General features: G+C 40.5%; 2 protein-coding genes across 2 annotated transcripts in view; both read right to left on the reverse strand.

Annotated features, from left to right (window-relative positions):
• ADAMTS6 (ADAM metallopeptidase with thrombospondin type 1 motif 6) overlaps positions 1-1649 on the reverse strand; it is a 257026-nt gene extending 255377 nt beyond the window's left edge. The window contains exon 1 of the mRNA XM_040977601.1: positions 1043-1649. The gene's annotated coding sequence lies outside the window, so the exon portion shown is untranslated. The remainder of the gene's footprint in view (positions 1-1042) is intronic.
• Positions 1650-11862: 10213 nt separating this feature from the next.
• Positions 11863-19656, reverse strand: part of CENPK (centromere protein K) — a 29496-nt gene continuing 21702 nt past the window's right edge. Inside the window, exons 9-10 of the mRNA XM_040977603.1 lie at positions 16590-16643; positions 11863-12613 (exon numbers count right to left, since the gene is read on the reverse strand). Coding sequence (XP_040833537.1) covers positions 12455-12613; positions 16590-16643 — 213 coding nt within the window. The 3' untranslated portion in view covers positions 11863-12454. The remainder of the gene's footprint in view (positions 12614-16589; positions 16644-19656) is intronic.

The raw sequence follows: 19656 nt of genomic DNA on the forward strand, positions 1-19656 counted from the left end.
GAGGGTAACAGTCGGAGCTGCCCTGGTTGAGTTGATCCTAACGTTAACATCCAGCAGCCCATTTCCAGACAGCAGCGCTAAATCTATTTGGATAAAACGCGTGTGACCCAGACAGTTGGCATTTGGCCCAAACGCGTTGCACCGGCAGCTCAAATAAAAACAAGAGTAAGAAAATTCACTCTCTTGTTCTCTCCCAATGTGCTTTCTCACTCATTTACTCTTTGCCTCTTGTACAACAAGGACAGAAATTAGCAAAGACAGGAATTGAAGCACACATTATCAGGAAAAGGTTTTCCAATGCTCCCTCCAGCACACCCGCTCCCCCCTCCCTCATCCCTGAACTTTGGTCCCACACACCATATATACAGACATACCGCGATAAACAAGGCTCCGGAGGGCTATGAGTCCAGCACGTCCCAAGTGGCCAAAAGTAAATCAAAAACACACGCTTCCATCTCTTTGATTAGCCTATTAAGAGCTTAACAGATCCTAGAGCATCAGAGCTACAGCTAGCACATTCATGCTGTCCTCTGAGCCCACGTACAAAATATGCACTTGTCTAAATACTTAAGACACTGACATGAAACTATAAAATGCAGAAGGTTTTTCTTGAAGAAAACTGGAAAATCAATTTAAAACACAACACAACACCATCGTTATTTTCCTAATTACTATTGGGTGATCAGTTAAAATACCACATTAACCACAATCAAGTCCACTTCACAAAACATGTATATCCATAGAATAACCTTTTTTTTTTTTTTTTTGGTTTTGCATCATAAAATACTTGCAAGTCCCAGAATTCTACAACCCCCGACTAGTCTGGAGTTAAAAAGATTCCTATCTGTAAAATGAGTTCAGTCAGGCTCACTCAATGCCATAAAACACACACATACACACACATACACACAGGGGGAGAAAGACAGAGAGAGAGAGAGACAGAGAGAGAGAGAGAAGTTTCTAAGCATTATTCCGAAGACAAGCAAAGCATAAGTTTAAAAAAAAAAAAAGGTTTCATTGAATATTGTGAAGTCTTCCTTACCGTTTTCATCTTCAAATTCTGATTAAAAAGTAAGTTTCAAACAATAGATTGCACTGGACGACTCACGTACTCCCTCTCCTCTCCCTCTTTTTTTTTTTAATTTTTTGCGCCCCCCCCCCCGCCTTTGCAAAAAGCCACACCAGTTATTCTGCAGTTATTCTGCAGCCAGAATAAAACACTATAGTCTGGCTAACCCAGGCTTTAGAAAACAGACTTTATAATTTGGCAGGAAAAAAAAAAAAAAAAGACACCTTCAATACAAGCAGGCTATCACCCTGAGATGCTGCCTTTGCAAGCCTCCTCTCTCCACCCCCCACCCCAACCACTTCAAAAAAAAAAGAAAAGTAAAGAAAGAAAGAAAGGGAAAAAAGACTTATTGGGGGTGGAAGTGGTGCCCTCTCTTCCTGGACAGCTTAGTGCCTTTGCTATGCAAATAACATGTGCAGAGCATCAAAAGGTATCAGGAGAAAAGCAGACCAGAGCAGCAGGAAGGGCAGCAAAGTTTTGTTGAAGTAGCCCTAGATCTCACTACCGGCCCCCAGCCAACTTGAATTGCAGCAGGAGAAAATTTTGGCAGCTTTTTCTCGGAGGCAGAGCACACTGACGTCAGTCTGCAGATGTGCCTTGGCTGCGGCGGGTGCGCATGTGTCCTGGGTCGTCACGTGGAGGGGGAGGGGAGGCAGAGGTACAATCAGGGTAACCAACTACCAGCCATTCAGAAGGGCTTAGACAATGTCAACTTTTCCACCCTGTGAATGAGAGAGATTCTGGCCCTTCTAACCTCTCTCCCTTAACCTGCTCCGCCTCTTTTTCCTCCTCCCTTTGCTAACCCCCTTTCAGAAACTCCAACCTGGTTTGTTATGAGTAGTTTCTTGGAAAAGGGAAGGGAAAAGGTAGAGGAGGATGAATGACTTTAGATGAACTAATGTCACTGTTAAGCTCTCCTGTGTCATTTTCTGTGTGTGTGTGTGTTTAAGTCTACACAGTAAATGTATTAAAAGCTACACATAAACAGTTCCGCGGAGAAAACTTAGAGCAAACTTTATAGATGAATGGAGCAGGCAGATTTCAAGATTCGGTAGCTACGTGTGTACAAACCGCCTGTGTGTTTTATATATATTTCAACAAGTGAGGTTACTACCAAAAGGAAAAGTAAACGAAGACCAGCACTGTTTCCATCTGATTATTGACTTCGGGTTATGTGGGGCTTTAAAAAAGGGGCGGAGGGGGAGGGCGCGGAGGAAGAGACAAGCTTGCATTATTTCCAGATGAGGGTGAGACTGGATGGTGTTTTAAAGCGCAACCGGGGAAAGCTGCAAGTGGAGTGTATTTTTTTTTTTTTAACCTCAGGACATTGAATGAAACTTAAAGGACTGCCCAAATGAAAATAAGTCAGCAGACAGCCCTCCTCCCCACTAAAAAGAAAAAAAAAAAAAGGAACCCTACTGGGATCTTAACATAAACAAACAAAACCTCAAAACTGGTTCTTCAAGTTTCCCAATCCCACCTCCCCGCCCCCCCCCCCCGCCCACCACCACCCCACACTTCACACACCAGCTGCCAGTCCAGTCTTTAAGGATAAAATACTATTACAATGTAGCACTTTCACTTTCATTTGCTGGGAGAAAGCCACTGGTGTTAAACTGTGAATCTACCCAATATGTTTTCCATGTCCTAACCAAGCAAACAAAGTCTGGCACACAAATCGGAAACAGGGGAAAATGTGAAAATAGCTCAGGACAAATGTCGCCTTTCAGGGGGTGTAATCTGCTGCATCATTTATCTGTCTCTACCACCGAGTTGAAGAGTTTCTAAGGCGGGGGAAGGGAGTCTTGACGCCCTGAAAGTCCAGTCCTCAGAGATCTCCAAGTCAATTTCCGGTGAGCACAACCAAAAAGGGGATTGGCCCTGAGACGATGGGGTAGGGAGCAGGACCTTTCTGAATGCCAGATCTTAAATTTCAAGTTTCTGCTAACATTGTTGCCCATTTGATTTTTTTTCTTCTAACACCAGAGGCAGGAGGTGTAATCCTGTTGAATTGGTGAATAGTTAGCAAATGGGAAGAATGGGGCAATGACCAAGAATACAGTCATTTCAATGTTTCCTTGAGGGCTGAAAAGGAAGCATCTGCCCACAGTCAATAGTTTTCATCTCAACCAGGGTATTGGGCTCAATGCCATTAAATCGTAGAAGCAGGTCCTATGGTTGGCATTTAAATAAAGATAATCTGTCTGTGTGTAAGATACACAAAGTGCTAAGCCTCATAATATCACTTTTTTTCAAAGTGGCACAAAATAAGTTTTGTACCATATCACTTTTGAAATAGTCATAAACTTTAAAACCTTCCTGAGTTTTTCAAAGAGGTAGGTAGATGGAGGCAGTCAGCACAGAAAAATTAGGCTGAGCAGTAATCATCTTTATATACTACCTAAAAAGTTTTTTTTTTTCCCCCCAGCTAAAACAGATTGCCCTAAGAAGGCGCTGTACTGTGGAGTTACTCTGTGAGTACACTTGGGCTAATTACTTATTCGAAGAGTGCCATCCTGCGTTGAAACAGAGCAATGAAATATTTTCGAGTGTTGCCATGTCTCCCATCTCACACTCAAGGACATCGCGAATGTCAAAAATTAGGAGCATGAGGAATGAAACGCTGATAAAATTTCATACTTCTACTTGTGTAACTATTCTATCACAGAAAATTTCACATATGCAAAAAAGAAAAACGGTAGAATAAACCCCAAATAGTGAGCAAGCAGTTTCAACAGTGCCAAAGGCAGATTTTGTTTCATCAATATTTCAATGACTTGTACTACAGTATGGGATGATTTTAAATCCAATCTTGGATATCGTTTTATTGTAGTCATTATTTCTCTGCATTTTAGAAATATAAGCACTAAAAAAAAAAGCTACCACAACAATTATTACTTTTAAAGCATTAATCACTCCTTCATATCGTCAAATGCCAATTTTCCCAAAGCAAATAAAAGACGATGTATCACACACAAACATGTGTTAAGTCACATATTCGCATTTTTGTGGTGGGAACACTACCATCAAAGACTCTCAAAAATGCAATATAGCGCTATCAAGTATAACTACGATGACGTAAAACACATCTGTTGAACTTATTTCTCCTATAAAATTGAAATTTCATGTTATTTGGCCAACATTTTCCCAATTCCTTCTTTCCTTGAAATCTCTTTAAATCTACCAGTTCCTTCTCATTAAGTCTTTTTTTTTCCTTTTTTTAAAGATTTATTTTTATTGAAATGCAGATCAGATTTAAGGAGAAGAGAGACAAAGAGAAAGATCTTCCATCCAACGGCCAAATGGCTACACTGGCCAGAGCTGAATTGTTCTGAAGCCAGGAGCCAGGAGCTTCCTCCAGGTCTCCTACACGGGTGCAGAGTCCCAAGGCCTTGGGCCATCCTCAACTGCTTTCCCAGGCCACAAGCAGGGAGCTGGATGGGAAGTAGAGCAGGTGGGACACGAACTGGCAACTGTGTGGGATCCCAGCACTTGCAAGCTGAGGATACAGCCACTGAGCCATCAGGCCAGGACGAATATTTTTGTTTCACATGTAATATTTGTACTTATTTATTTGAAAAACACAGTGACAGAAAGAGAGGAAGAGAAGGGTAGGGGGAAAAGAGAGAGCCCTTCCCTATGCTGGTTCATTTCCCAAATAGCTGCAATAGCCAGGGCTAAGCTGGATGAAACCCAGGAGCCTGAAACTCCACCCAGGCCTCCCACATGGGCAGCGGGGACCAAGCACTTCTGCCATTACCCACTGTTTCCGGAGCTCATTAGCACGGAATTGGATCAGAGGCAAAGCAGATGGAAATTGAACTGGCACTCCTACATGAGATGCTGACATTCAACAGGTGGTTTAATCCACTTTACCTTAACACTAGCCTCATAATTTTTTTTTCCTTCGACACCATATTGTAAACACCATATCCAAAACTTTTGTTACTGTGAAAAATTTTTAGTTAAATACTCTTGCATATAATATTTTAATCAAAATATGTAAAACTAATCAAACTCTGAATAAATTTCAGGTGATGTAAAATTTTTTTTAATTATTAGAACAATCTTTTTTCCCCCACAAAACGTTTTCTTCTGGTTTTCTTTTTATTTGTCCATTTTAATGAAGCTTGGTGATGGCGAGAAGAGAATTGATAGTGAATTGTCTAGTTACATCTTAAAAGATTCGCCAGAAATCGTTTCTTTATATAGTTGAAAGACAAGAAACATAGACTAAAACACACAGAGAGATCTTTCCTTCCCTAGTTCACCCCCCAAGTGTGGCAAGAGCATCCCAAGAGGCATTTCAACAGCTAGGCACGTGCCCACCACAGAGCCCCAGTCCAAGAAACCAAACTGGAATAAAAGGAAGTCAAGGACGTAAGGGAACTTGTATACATGTGTATATGTACACACTTCAAAGAATGAAAAAGAGAAGCAAAGAGGAGAGTTTGAGATTAAAAAAAGAAGAAAAACTGAGGAGCTTTTAAACACCTAAGTCCGAGACCTGGGGAAAATGTGGGATTTCCATTATCCCTATTGGAGCATCTGGGTTTGAGTTCTGATTCCATCTCCAGTTCCAATCTCCTGCTAATGCAAACCCTGGGAGTAAGCAGGAGGCAAGGACTCAGTTTTTGGGGTCACCGCCACCCAGGTAAGAAACCCGGGTTGAGTTCTGGGCTACTGGCTTTGGCCTGCTGTGGTCTTAGCTTTTATCAGCTTTGGTGAGAAAAATAACAGAAGAAAGATCTTTGTCTCAACGATTTTTGTTTTAAGATGTTTTTATTTATGTATTTGAAAGTCAGAGTTAAAGATAGAGGAAAAAAAGGGTCCATCCACTGGTTCCTTCACTGAATGGCCACAACAGCTGGCCCAGGCACAGGGTGGGAACCAGGAGCTTCATTCTAGTCTCCAATGCAAGTGCAGGAGCACAAGCACTTAGGCCGTCTTTGCTTTCCCAGGCCATCACCACAGAGCTGGGCAGGCAGTCACAGATGGCAGCTTCACCCCTGGACAACGCCAGCCCGCTGTAGCTGTGCTTCTCAAATAAATAATGCTTAAATCACATAGATCTTATAACCATTTAATTCATCAACATGAATTAACTTTCATTTTTAAGCCAAGAACCAAGGCATTTCTTAAAATTAGACTACTTTTAGTTTCGAAAAAACTATTGCTGATTTTTACATTTGCATAGAATCATTAAACTGAAACAGATATTGTCAAATGTGACCAATTATGAATGCTTCCTTTCAGATATTAAAACTAGATTTAACACAAATATAAACAAAACCCATAGTTTCTATATACTGCATTCCTTCAATGAGAGTTGAACTTGATATGGTGAAAATAAATATTTTCTCATCTTTCAAAAACCTATCAAGTGTCCCTGGCAGAGCCAGTAAGCCACCGCCTGCAGCACCAGTGGCCCCTATGGGTACTGGCTCAAGGCTCTGCTGCTCTACTTCCCTTGCTAATGGCCTGGGAAACCAGCTGAGGACAGGTCAAATGCTCAGGATCCAGCCACACCTGTGGGAGGCTCAGCAGGAACTCCTGCCTTCATCCTGGCCCAGCCTAAGTGGTTGCAGCAATGTGGAAGGGTGAATCAGCAGATGGCAAATCTCTTGTCACTCTGCCTTTCTAATAAGGGCCTGGTGCGATAGCCTACTGGCTAAACCTTTGCCTTATATCCGCCGGGATCCCATATGGGCGCCTGTTCGTGTTCTGGCTGCTCCACTCCCCATCCAGCTCCCAGCCTGTGGCCTGGGAAGGCAGTAGAGAATGGCTCAAAGCCTTGGGACCCTGAACCCACATGGGAGACCTGAAGAAGCTCCTGGTTCCTGGCTTTGGAACAGCTCATCTCTGGTCATTGGGGCTACTTGGGGTGTGTGCCAGCAGCTAGATCTTTCTGTCTCTCCTCTCTGTATATCTGCCTTTCCAATAAGTAAACAGATAAATAAATTAAATAAATAAATAAATCTTTATAATATACATATATATAAATTTAAAAGAAGAAAACAAGACAGTACTTGGGTACTGGCTTCGTGGCACAGCAGATTAACTTGCCCCTTAAAGCCCTCTGATCCCACACTGGAGGCAGAGCCCTGGATAGAGGCCCAGCTACTCCACTTCTAAGGCAGAGCTTTTCCCAAAGGTTTATTTCTTATTTGTGCTGAAAGTCAGAGTTATAGAGAGAGAGGGAGGGAAAGAGAAAGAAGTCTTCCATCCTTTGATTCACTCTCCCAATGGTCCCAACAGCTAGAGCTGAGTCTGTAGGAAGCCAAGAGCCAGGAGCTTCTTCCCTTATATTCCTAACCTACTTAAGGGTTTTAACAATTTTGTGGGTTTTTTGCAGTTATATTTTTCTGCTTGAGTCAGCTGATGTGATGAAGCAGCTCTGCATACTAGAATAAATGTTGCTTAGATGTCATGTAGGTTTTTTGTTGTACTTTATTGGATTAATTTCCAAAGAGCTTCTTGAGGATTTCTCTGTGTGTCATGAAACAGTGATATGTTTTTTTTTTTTTTCCCGGCTATGTATCTACGTTTATATCAACGTTATGTCGTCCTCCCAGATTGACTTAGGAAGTATTTCTCTGCTTGCATTTTGTGGAGCCGACAGGCATCCCCAACTCCATGAACGCGTGGTAGAATTCACTTAGTGAAATAATCCTGGGAGGAGGCGGGGCGGTTACACAACATGGTAGTGTAGGTTAAGCTGATACTTGGATGCTGGCATCCCATATGGACATGGGCTCAAATCCTAGATGCTTTGTTTCGCATCCAGCTTCCTGCTAATTTGCCTGGGAAGGCAGAGACTAGCCCAGGAACTTGGATCCCTGTCACCATGTTGGACTCCCAAATGGAGTTCCTGGCCCCTGGTTTTAGACTGATTCAGCCCTGGCTCTTGGGACCACTTGGACACTGTAATTCTATCTTTTAAATAAATAAAAAAAATCATGAAAAAAGGAAAAAATTGTCTAGGACCAATGTTTTATCTAGAAGCTTATTATTTAATGAATTATTTTATAAAAGGCTTGTGTGTAGTAGTTCTTTCTCCTTGCATGTTTGTTAACTGTCTCTCACAGATTCGGTTTATTTCATCTTTCACCTAATTTATGAAATCTATGAACAGTTCACAATGTCTCTTTATTATCCTTTTCTTGTTCATGAAATCAGAAGGGATGGCACTTTTCACTTCTGGTATTTTCTTCTTCGAGTGGTAAGAAATTTGCTAATTTTATTTTTACTCAATTTCACTTTGGTTTCTTCAAATTCCTCTGCTGCTTTCCTGTTTTCAGCTAATTGATTTCCTCGATCATTTCATCTTTTGATTCTGAATTTTTCCTAATTTCCTATGATGAATGCTTCCTGATTTCAAATTTCTCATGCTTTCCAACATATGCATCCAACACAATAGCTATCAAAGTCTGCGAGGTTGCTTTTGATTTTCATTTGCTTCATAATATATTTTTCCATTGAGACTTCTCTGACCCATGTGCTTACAATTTATTGTTGAACTTCCTAACAAACTGAGATTTTCCAGGTACCTCGTTGATATCTAGTTTACTTCCATTATAGTTTCAGAATTACTTCTAATGGTCTATTTAAAAAAAAAAAAAAACTCTGTAAATGATTTCTCTACAATTATGCCCCTCATAATACCTCTCTCTTTTTTTTTTTTGCCCTGACGTTAGCTTTGTAATGAACTTAATATAGCTATTCCAGTTTCTTTTAGCTGATGTTAGCATAATGTTTTAGTCGGCCTGGGCTGTCATACCACGAAGTGGGGACTGAAGCAAACGATTATTCCCTCCGATTCTGAAGGCTGGAGGTCTGACATTTTCATGCTAACACAGTCTTGTTGTTGTTTTTAAAAACTTGTTTGTTTGTTGGAAAGGCAGGTTTTACACAGAGGAGATATAGAGAGAAAGATTTTTCCATCTGCTGGATCATTCCCCGTGTGTGCAACATGAGGATTTAACCACTGGGCCATTATGCTGGGTGTGTTATTTTTGCTGAGGTTTTTCTTCCTTCTTGGTGTGTCTTCACATGGAAGAGATGAAATACTATGGTGTCTCTTTAGGGCACTGAGTTGCCCTGTCCTGTCTTATCTAATCCTAATTTCCTTCCAAACACTTCAATCCCAAATACCAGCACCCTCGGTAGTTTTTTGTTTTGTTTTGTTTTTCCTTATTTTTATTTAAAAGGCAGATTTACAGAGAGAAAGACCTTTCATCTGCTGGTTCACTCCTCAAATGGCAGCAATGGCCAGAGCTGAGCCAATCCAAAGCCAGGAGACAGACTTTTTCTGGGTTTCCCATGTAGGTACTGGGTCCCAAAGCATTAGGCCAGCTCTACTGCTTTTTCAAGCCACTAGCAGGGAGCTGGATGGGAAATGAAGCAGCCAGGACACGAAAGGGAACCATATGGCATCCTGGCACTTGAAAGTGGAGGTTGAACCAACACACCAGCCCCCAACACTGGATTTCAAGGCATCACTATGAATTTTGAGGAGACACTGAATCCATAACATGACATACATTTCTTCATTCCTTTACTTTTAATCAATCTGCATCTTTTTATATATAAAGCAGGTTTCTTATATAAAGTATAACTGAGAGGTGGGTATTGCAAAATAGCAGGTTAACCAGCATTTGGGGAAGGCTGCAGATATTGGAGTGCCTGGTTCATGTCTTGGTTCTTTTATTTTTTTAATTTTTATTTTTCAAACTATACTTCCATAGGTTTCACCCTCTTTATGCTCCCCGCTTAACTGTTTTCACTCATATTATTACTATAGTCCTTCAGCAACAGTCACAAGTCCATCATTTTGCCACTTAAATGTATCATAACATTGTAGGTATAGACAATGGTAGACAGTCCAGCATCCTACTGTCAAGATATATTGAACAGTTTCATTGAGAGCCCATCTTTTATTTAGGAGTAGAGGTGCATACTGCAATATATCTTCTTGGTTTATCTCTTCCAAAACTGACACACCATCCTGCTAAGGTATTGTGTGAGACAAAAGGTGTCGGTCCAAGTGCTTTGGTTCCTGCCATCCACATGGGAGTTTCAGTCAGGGTCCTGGCACTGGGCTTTGGTGTGAGCCAGCCCCACTCACGTTAATATACATAACTGAATTCTTTTCATCTACTTTCATGGTATCTGTATATTTAGGTTACTCATATTTAAACACACTGGCACAGATGAGTAACTATCATATTTACTAATGTTTTCTATTCATTGTCCTTGTTCTTCCATTTATTTATATTTTTTTCTCCTGACTCTCCAGGAGTTAACAGAATGGTGATAGTTACACCATGATGGAATAGGTACTGTAATTGTTATAAGATTTATTTCCCTGGAAAGTACATTCTGCACACACAAGATGGTACAACAAAATAATCACTATGTATCATGAAAGATAACAGCATTTATCAAATAGTGTTAACTAGCAGAAAGGAGACCTAGATAGGAAACGTGGTCAGAGCGAACTTTAGCTTTGTCTAAAATATATCTATTCATTTTTTATATGACTGAAAATCAGGCTTTTCACCAAGCTAGTGTCCAAGTCAAAGGAAAGCTCCAGATCCTCCCAAAGTTAGAGCCTGAGCAAAGCTATGAAGGCCAGAGCCAGGGCACCTGTGTTCCGGTGGCCAAACCACGGTGACTCCGCAGCCCCAATGCCTTTAGAAGAGCATCCCCAGGAGAAACGAGCCTGACCACTGAGCCACAAAGAGGAAAGACACTGGGGCCTGGTGGCGTGGCTTAACGGCTAAAGTCCTCGCCTTGAACGCCCGGGATCCCATATGATCACCGGTTCTAATCCTGGCAGCCCCACTTCCCATCCAGCTCCCGGCTTGTGGCCTGGGAAAGCAGCTGAAGAGGGCCCAAAGCCTTGGGACCCTGCACCCATGTGGGAGACCTGGAAGAAGTTCCTGGATCCTGGTTTTGGATCGGCATAGTATCGGCCGTTGCGCTCACTTGGGGAGTGAAACATCGGACAGAAGATCTTCATCTCTCTGTATATCTGACTTTCCAATAAATAAATAAATCTTTAGAAAAAAAAAAAAAGAGGACAGACACCAACACATTCAACTTCACTGTGGATGTCCAGACCAATGAGCACCAAACAGGCCATCACTGATGTCATAGACTGATCCAACCATGATCAAGAAAAGCTGACATAATTGGATTGGATCCTCCTTATGATGCTTTGGATGACACCAATAAAATTGGGATCATCTAAAGTGAGTCCTGGGCCCGGTACAGTAGCCTAGCCAGTAAAGTCCTCGCCTTGCATGCGCTAAGATCCAATATGGGCACCGGTTCTAATCCCAGCAGCTCCACTTCCCATCCAGCTCCCTGCTTGTGGCCTGGGAAGGCAGTCAAGGATGGCCCAAAACCGTGGGACCCTGCACCTGTGTGGTAGGCCCAAAAGAAGCTCCTGGCTCCTGGCTTCGCATTGGCTAAGCTACAGCCATTGTGGCTGCTTGGGGAGTGAACCATCGGATGGAAGATCTTCCTGTCTGTCTCTCCTCCTCTCTGTATATCTGCATTTCCAATAAAAATAAATACATCTTTAAAAAAAAAAAAAGATGCATGTCATCCTGAATGACTACCATATAACATTTTTGTTGCTGCTTTTGCTATATCTTGATTAACTTTTAAGAAAAAGTCTTTTCTATTTTAAAAAACATTCCACATAATGAACAGATGGAGATAATTAGACTTTTATTTACAGAAAATTAACAAAAATGCTACAAACATTATTGGTAATAATGAGCAGAATCAAGAGCAGATTAATCATGTCATTTGGCATACTACATATTAAAATGCATTTTTTAGGCAATCTTCACCCATTAGCTCTTTTTATCACAATTTTTAGCCAATCTAGAAATATGGTAGTAGACATGAAACCAATTTGATAAACTCTTAAAAGTATGCAGTCTTCTATGGATAATACTTCGACTTAGAAACCATCTGCAAATTGAATCACCTTTGCATTACACCTGCCAAATATAAAGGAGCTAAGTACCAGGTGGAACTCAAAATACACAGATACATAAATTTTAAAAGAAAAGTATTAGCAATATCATAAATTAACAAAGAATTTCCCAAAGAATATTGCATGATGTAAGGTACATTAAATGTTGTATGAGTCTGGAATATTTCATTTGCATTTTTGCCCATACAGTTTAAGATATCAAATTACTTAGAAAGGCCCACTTAGCAACAAATAATGGGTGGTGACATGCATCATTTAAGGATAAAAGGAAGATGGACTACGTGTTGTCATTTGCAAATAATGTTCTTTGTACCATGTTTCTAATATCCTTGAATGACAGGACTCTTTACTGTGTGAAAGAGGCCATTCGATTACTGATGGAAGGCTTCCAATCGTATTTGAGTTGGATCTTCTGGATGTCTCAAGGCAATTCCATTACGCAGCAGCAGTTCAATATAAGGAGGCCAAAAGGAATCAGTAATTTTGACATATGGATTATGTGGAGCATCAAATAACCTATTTATAAGAGTCTAGAAAAAATAATGATTAAAATATAGCTTGTTACAACTACAATAAAACAGAAAATTTTTCCACAAAAAAATTGATTTCTCCTTGAACAACTGTCTATGTCATAATTTTTATTTACTAACATAAGTAACTGACTTTATGTTCATGTGAATGGAAAAAGCTTAAAATGAAGGCCTGCAGCTTATTTTGAAAACATTTCCTAAAAATTGGCTAGCAAACATTTACAAGTCTTTCACTTCAGATTAGAACTTTCTTATAGTAAAAATGGAAACTTCAAAAAAATTAACATACAACAAAATATACTCGAAATTCAAAAGAAGTCAAATCTGCTATAATGTCTGGGGGCCAGAGCATCAGTTTTGCCTTTTCCAAAAACACCTGTTCTTCTACAAATCTTAAAACAAAGGGGGTCGGGCCCGGCGCGGTGGCGCAAGTGGTTAAGTCCTCGCCTTGCACGCCCGGGATCCCATATGGGCGCTGGTTCTAATCCCGGCAGCCCCGCTTCCCTTCCAGCTCCCTGCCTGTGGCCTGGGAAAGCAGCCGAGGACGGCCCAAAGCTTTGGGAACCTGCACCCGCGTGGGAGACCCGGAAGAGGCTCCTGGCTTCGGATCGGCATAGTATCGACCCGTTGCACTCACTTGGGGAGTGAATCATCGGATGGAAGATCTTCCTCTCTGTATCTCCTCTCTGTATATCCACCTTTCCAATAAAAAATAGAAAAAAAAAAAAACAAAAAACAAAAAAAAACAAAGGGGGTGGGGGCTGGCATCCCGTATGGGTGCTGCCTCCAGTCCTGTCTGCTTGTGATTCAGCTCCATGGATTCCCAATACACCCAGAAAAGGAGAAGGTGACAGTCCAACTGCCCATGTAAGATCTGGACGCAGCTCTGGGCTTGTGCTTTGAGCCTGGCCCCGCTCTGGCCACTGTGTGCACGTGGGGAGAGAAACAGCAGAAGGGAGATCTCTCTATGTGTCTTTCCTCCTCTGTCTGTAACTCTAACTTTCATATAAATACATAAATCTTATTTTAGGGGCCAGAGCCATGACTTGGTAGGCTAAGCTTCCACTTGTGTTGTCATTATCCCACACGGATTCCAGTTTGAGTCCAAGCTGCTCCACTTCCTATCCAATTCCCTGCATATGGCTTACAAAAGAACAGAGAATGGCTCAAGCCCTTGGGCCCCTGCAGCCACATGGGAGGCCTGGAGGAAGCTCCGGGCTTCTGCTTTCAGACTGGCCCAGCTGCAGCCTTTGCAGCTATTTGGGGAGTGACCAGGTGAATGGAAGTTGTTTCTTTCTCTCGCTCCTCTCTCTCTCCCCTTCTCTCTGTAATTCTGCCTTTCAAGTAAAAACAAAACAAAATCTTAAATATATTTGTTTTTTAAAATCTTCAAAACAATTTCATCATCACGACTTATTTATTAATCTTTATATATCTGAAAGGCAAAGCAACAGAGGAGGGAAAGAAGAGCAAGAGAGGAAGGCAGGGAAAGGAAGAGAAGGGAAAGGAAGGGAAGGAAGAACGGAGATTAACTCCCCAACGGCTGCAGCAGTGGGACTGGGCCTGCCTCACCAGGTCTCCCAGATGGGTGGCAGGGACCAGACTCTGCTGTCTTCCAGGCACATGAGCAACAAGCTGGACTGGAAGTGGAGCCAAGCCCAAAACGAGGCTCTCTGCAATGGGATGCAGGTTAACTTGTTGTACTATATCCATCCAAACATTTTCATTTCTTAAAAAAAAAAACCACACATTTATTTGACAGATTTATGGATAAAGAGGCGTTACATCTGTTGGTTCATTTGCCAAATGGCTACAATACCAAAGCTGGACCAGGTGGACGCCAGAAACCAAGAACTGCACCAAGGTCTCCCACATGGGTGGCAGAGACCCAAGTATCTGGGCCATAATCCATGGTCTTACCAGCCACATCCACAGGGAGCTGGATTAGAAGCAGAGCAGAATACAGGATGCTGGTATTGCACGTGTCAGCTGAGCTCACTGTGCCACCCACTCGCCCTCTTTAATTTCCTAATCATGAATACTGAGGGGTTATGGTCATAAACTGAAAATAGTTCAATACCTTTTGTAATTAATCTGAGTTATATTGGTTAGTATTCCCCCAAATTATATTCTAAGAAATTGATCTACAAAACATGGTTCTTAGTACTTGCAAAATAAAGTAATCTACTAAGTATAGGAAAGGTTGTTAATGTCAACTGAGAATCATCTGTTTATTCAAAATCCAATGACATTAGGACCATTTTGTCAAGAAACAGGTATTCACCAATTCTTCAAATACTAATGTTCTATAAAACAGTGAAATTTTTTCTTATTTTCCCAGCTACTATCTGATGGTTCCACAGAATTGTATCGTCAAAAATATGAAATTATAAATTTATTTTTTTAAAAAAATCAGAATCCACAAGAGTTAAGGGAATCCTTAGTGGCAAATTATGGATTAGACTATGTCTGAATTTCCAAGCTTTAGCTTTAACTGAAAGATGCTGGTATTTTAAGCAACACAAAAAAGACACAATTTATGCAAAGTACTACTGAAATAAGCAAAATTAACATACCAAGCTCTAATTACAATCATACTTCATAATACTGATAGCACAATTCTTTCCTGAAAAGATTTATTTGCTTCTCTGTTTTAATGGTAGGGTAGTGGAAAGAGAAGGAGAAGGAGGGAGGAGTAGGGTTTACTACTCAAATGGCCACACCTGACAGGTCTAGCACAGGCCAAAGCCAGGAGCCCGAAACCTAAATCCGAGTCATCCAGACAGGAGCAGGGACCGTTGCTACCGCTTTCCCAGGCTTACTAGCAGGGAGCTGGATCGGAAGCAGAGCAGTCAGGGTCTCCAACCAGCACTCTGATAAGGAATGCACTCCAAGTGCAGCTTAACGCACTGCACCACATGCCAGCCCAGCATCATAATTCATGATAAAATATCACCAGAGAAAAAAAGCCTTTGATCTTTTTCTTAGAATAAAGAATTAAACATATTTATATCTTAAGATGATTATTTACTTTAGTACAACTTAAAATCTTTCTTTTCATTTCTAAATTTAATCGTATTAACCAAAATTCTTATAGATGCCAGAATTTGCAGTTAGTGACTTTCAGTATTTGTCAAATAATAATTTTAGTTAAAAATTGTCATGAGAAAAAGCTTTATTCTATATAAACACAAATATCTAAGAAATATCTAAGAAATTATAGTTACAGATCTAAGAAATATCTGTATTTTTCTTTACACAGCAAAAATATTTTGTATTTAGATATTCTGACACACAAAAATTTGTCAGCTGGACAGAAAAGAAAACTTTGGCTACCAATTTAATAAATTATAATGAAACATGTTTTCCCTACGTTGTTCTCTTCTCAATTTACCAACAATTTTTAAACACATGCATTAATTTCATTTTCCTCTTTGGACAATTTGTTATAAATTAACATCATCAAGATTTTCTAAAGTATTTAATGGTAACATCTTACAATCTGATTGAAGTTCAAATGATTTTTAAAGACAAAGATTTACAGCCCAAAGTTCATGTCAGACAGAAATAGCTGACATGACTCAATTTTGATAAGCAACTGATATCACTTAGAGAAATTCTGTACCAATATTTTTCATTTTGCGGAAAGATTATTAGCTCATACATTTCAGAGCACAAAACTGCTAAGTAACGATTCCGCCAATACAACTATACAAATATTAAACAGCAGCATGAAAAATATCGTAAGTATTTCTTATTTCAATAAATCTTACGGAGATTAAGGTGACACTTTAATTTCACATTCATTCCACACTTTAATTGCATTCATTCTGAAGAAGACAGAGACTAAATCTGAACAAAAATTATTATAAGTATTTTTACTAAGCATTGGCACAGATTTGTTTTACCAGTCTGTTAACTGTTCAAAAATGACTGAGGCAGATTCAAGGCAAAACAAACGAAAGGAAAAACTTACCTCTAATATTTCATGCAATGTTATCAGTTGTGCAGTTGATTCTTTAACATTTCTCTTTAAAAAAAAATAAATGAACATTTCAACTCAACTAATGGCAGACTATTAGGCCAAACTGTAAGATTTTTAACATTAATATATATTTTTTAAAAGATTGATTTATTTTTATTGGAAAGTCAGATTTACAGAGAGGAGGAGCGACAGAAAAATCTTCCGTTCACTGATTCACTCCCCAAGTGGCTGCAACAGCTGGAGCTGGGTTGATCTGAAACCAGAAGCCTCTTTCAAGTCTCCCACAGGGGTGCAGGGTCCCAAGGCTTTGGGTCGCCTTCAACTGCTTTCCTACACCACAAGCAGGGAGCTGGATGGGAAGTGGGGCTGCCAGGACACAAACCAGTGCCCATTTGGGATCCTGGCGCATGCAAGTCGAGGACTTTAGCCACTAGGCCGCCATACCAGCCCCCAACATTAATATTTCTTAATTTCAATTCTATAAACTAACTTTCACTAATAAAGTGATTTAAGAAGAATTGTGAGCCAGCACACTGGCTCAATAGGTGATCCCTGTCTCAAAGTACCACCCAGCATCCCATATGGGCACTGGCTCCTGAACCTGCTGCTCCATTTCTCATCCAGCTGCCTACTAATGGCCTGAGAAAGCAGAGGAAAATGGCCCAAAGCCTTGGGATTCTGCACCCCCATGGGAGACCTGGAAGAAGTCCCTAGCTTCTCATCAGCTCTTCTCTGACCATTCCAGCCATTTGAGATAAGGAACTGGTAGATGGGAATCTCTCTCGCCCTCTTGTCTCCCACCCTTCTCTGTAAATCTGTCTTTCCAATTAGAAAAAACAAATCTTAAAAAAAAAAAATTAACCCAGTCTTCCACATGGCCTGGGTGTCATACAACCACCAAAGTGAAAGGAATTTGGGGCCTTCTTCCTTGGGGCTGATGTCAACAGAAGACTGTAACTTCAAAAATCAGTAAGAAGAATAAAACAGAAAGAATGGAAGAGAGTGTCAGAAACACAAAGCCTAGAGGAAATCACAAAAAAGGAAAACAAATAACTTACTGCAAGGAAAAATCAGAACCTTTTCTCCTTTTCCTAAAATACTCGAATTCATTCAAATAAATGTGAGCTTAGGAAAGGGCCAATAGGCTGATATTCAAGACCAGAGTCTCATACAGAAGGCAGACGTTCACCTCCTGCCTCCAGCTCCTGCTTCCAGCTTCCTGCTGGGATCACTCCGTGAGGCAGTGATGACAGTTTAGGTAGCTGGGTCCCCGGGGCCTGTGCAAGCTGCTGGCTCAGCTGGGACGAAGCCAGCAGGCGCAGGGCAGACGGGAGTTCACCTGCTCATCTCCCTGTCTGTAACTCTGCCTTCCAAAGAAATCCTTTTTTTTAAAGAAACAAACTTGGGGATAGTATAGAAGACACACAGGTATAAGAAATACAAAGGTGAATTAAACATTTCAAGTAGCTCAGAGTGTATGGTGAGGGAGGGAGATACAATCGAAAATTATGAAATCATTTCATGTAAGGTAACAAAGTCCCCCAAAGTTCACAATCCTTCATACAAAAGATGTCTGAGCTCTTAATATAGAAATTTGCTACCTTGCCAAAATAGGAAGCGTTTCTAGGCAAAAAACAAAACAAAACAAAAAAATATATATTTGCATATCTATATATAAATATCTATATCTCTATATATTTTTTGGCATCACCAGAGTTTGGTTGAATAAATTCATGACAGAAATGGATGAAGTACAAAGGAGATTAGGTTGAGGACAAAGTCCAGAGCACAAATTCATTATTTTAAGGTGTCTACAGATTCCATCTTTCAGAGAACCACAAAAGGTTTTAATGACAAAAAGTGATTAAACCATACCCATGTCTTAGAGATGGTGTAGGTGTCAGTTTCAAAATGAATTTCAACGTCACACGTTTTATTTACTTAAATAGCTTGTATTTTAAGAAAAATGACTAAAGAGGTTGTTCAGAACCTTTTTGCCAAAAAAATGATAGCTCTTTATTTTTCTCAAAAATGTTCATTTCACCGTACCTACTATGCAGTGATTAACAATAAAATAACAAAATTTAAAGAATATTCTGGTCTAAAAAGTTATACCTATTAATCATGAGAAATTCAGAAAATAACAAAAAGGAAAAATGAATTTCACCTACAAGCCCAGGACTCAAATAACAAGTAGTGATCCATCTTTTCATAAACATTCGATTCCAGGGTTGACTGCCCTGCTGTAGCAAGTAAGCCTCTGCCTGAGGAACAGGTACCCCATATGGGCAGCAGTCCAGGTCCCAGCTGCTCCACTTCCAGCCCAGCTCCTTGCTATGATCTGGGAGACAGGCTCAGCTCTGGCCATTGTGGCCATTTGGGGAATTGAACCAGCGGGTGAAAGAGTTCTCTGTTTCTCCTTCCCTCAATAACTCTGCAATTGAAATTAAAACAAATCTTTTAAAAAAATTAGATTCTACAACATAGTGATCTGTGCTTTATTCATTTAACAGCAAATTGTATTTTATTAAGTGCTTTTATATTGTTCAAGAATTTTTTTTTTAAGATTTATTTATTTTTATTGGAAAGCCAGATATACGAAGAGAGACAGAGAGGAAGATCTTCCCTCCACTGATTCACTCCCTAAGTGGCTGCAATGGCTGGAGCTGAGCCAATCCAAAGCCAGGAGCCAGGAGCTCTTCTGGGTCTCCAACGCGGGTGCAGGGTCCCAAGGCTTTGGGCCATTCTCGACTGCTTTCCCAGGCCACAGGAAGGGAGCTGGATGGGAGGCAGGGCCGCCGGGATTAGAACCGGTGATCAAATGGGATCCCAGCGAGTACAAGGCGAGGACTTTAACCACTACGCTATCGTCCCAGGCCCTACATTATGTTTTAAAAGTTGAATTTTACCATCATAAGGAAACAATATAAAGAGTGTATTTAACTTAAACCACTTTATTGCACAATTAGGTGGTTTCTAATTTTCTAATAACTGTTTGATAGCACACTTAGGTAGCTGTATGTGACATTGAACTACACAAGAAAATGTCCTTTTGCAT

The sequence above is a fragment of the Ochotona curzoniae genome, unplaced genomic scaffold, assembly GCF_017591425.1.
Source record: "Ochotona curzoniae isolate NIBS_2020 unplaced genomic scaffold, NIBS_Ocur_1.0 contig_2754, whole genome shotgun sequence".
NCBI lineage: Eukaryota > Metazoa > Chordata > Mammalia > Lagomorpha > Ochotonidae > Ochotona > Ochotona curzoniae.